General features: G+C 47.0%; 1 protein-coding gene across 1 annotated transcript; it reads left to right on the plus strand.

Moving 5' to 3' along the window:
• Nucleotides 1-22: 22 nt before the first annotated feature.
• LOC104618038 (ankyrin repeat and BTB/POZ domain-containing protein 2-like) lies at nucleotides 23-887 on the plus strand (the record flags this gene model as incomplete). Its single annotated transcript, XM_010283524.1, has 1 exon — nucleotides 23-887. A coding segment is annotated over exon 1 (865 nt), but the record flags the coding sequence as incomplete, so codon positions are not given.
• Nucleotides 888-1196: the final 309 nt, after the last annotated feature.

Genomic DNA, 1196 nt, shown 5'->3' on the forward strand with positions numbered 1-1196 from the left:
GTTGGCTTAACCCGTCTTTCCTATGGCTGGGATATACAGCTCTACTCTGAAGACCCTGGAGGATTTGACTTTGGACTCTGGTTATGGGGCAGGAGATTCCTGCAGGTCCCTTAGTCTCTCTTCTTCTAAGTCCAACTCCCAAGCCTTCACCTCTTCTCAGCACAGAGGCAACTGGTGGTACTACTCGGGCTCCATGAACAGTAGGAATAACAGCTGGGATACCGTGAACACTGTTCTGCCGGAAGACCCCGAGGTTGCAGATATCTTTTCCAAGTGTCCTAAGCTGCCGGATCTAGAGGAATACCCTTGGACTGATGAAGACATTGGAAAAATACTCAGAAAAGGGAAGGGAGATGGCAATACCAGAACCTTTTCTCAGGAAGCTGTCAGGCGGCTCTCACAGTTACTGAGACGTGCCTTGATCAGGGTCTCCAGGGAAGCTCAGCGGCTCAGCGTGATGCACTCCAAGTGCACCAGGTTTGAGGTGCAGAGTGCTATCAAGCTCATCCAGAGCTGGTCGTTGTCAGAAAGCTGTGTCTTGGCGACTGTCAAGGCTCTCTCTTTGTATAGCATGAGTGCTGGAGACGGACTGAGGAAGGGCAAATCAGCTAGATGTGGCCTCACCTTTTCAGTAGGGAGGTTTTTCAGGTGGATGGTGGACACTAGGATCTCAGTTAGGATCCATGAATATGCAGCCATTTCTTTAACTGCTTGTATGGAAAACCTGGTAGAAGAGATTAAGGCTAGGGTTTTGGCAAGTCAGAGCCCGGATGGTGGAGGAGGGGAGATCTCGGCTGAAATCCTGGAGATGGTTATCAACAACGATGCTGAACTTTGGGGAGTGTTGCAACCTTACGAGCATCTCATCTGTGGGAAAAATGCTAATGGTAAGATCCAACTTTCATGATTTCTAATCTTCACACCAGCAAGTTTTACAGTAAAATCGTTGATTTCTATGGACTTGTTTTTTTTTCTTTTCATCTGAATCGCCTCTTGGTCATGGTTTGTATGTGTGTAAAGCAGACATGACTGTTTTACCAGGCAAGATGTACTCTTAAGATGTATCGGTTTATAAAAGGCGCAGAGTGTGTGGGAAACTGAGCCCTGTTGTCCTAACAAATGCCTCCTGACTTTCTACCAGCTGCTGTTTTGAGCATTTTTACTATAACGGGCATGAAAACATGCTTCTCTGTAAC

The sequence above is a fragment of the Phaethon lepturus genome, unplaced genomic scaffold (assembly GCF_000687285.1).
Source record: "Phaethon lepturus isolate BGI_N335 unplaced genomic scaffold, ASM68728v1 scaffold52893, whole genome shotgun sequence".
NCBI classification, from domain to species: domain Eukaryota; kingdom Metazoa; phylum Chordata; class Aves; order Phaethontiformes; family Phaethontidae; genus Phaethon; species Phaethon lepturus.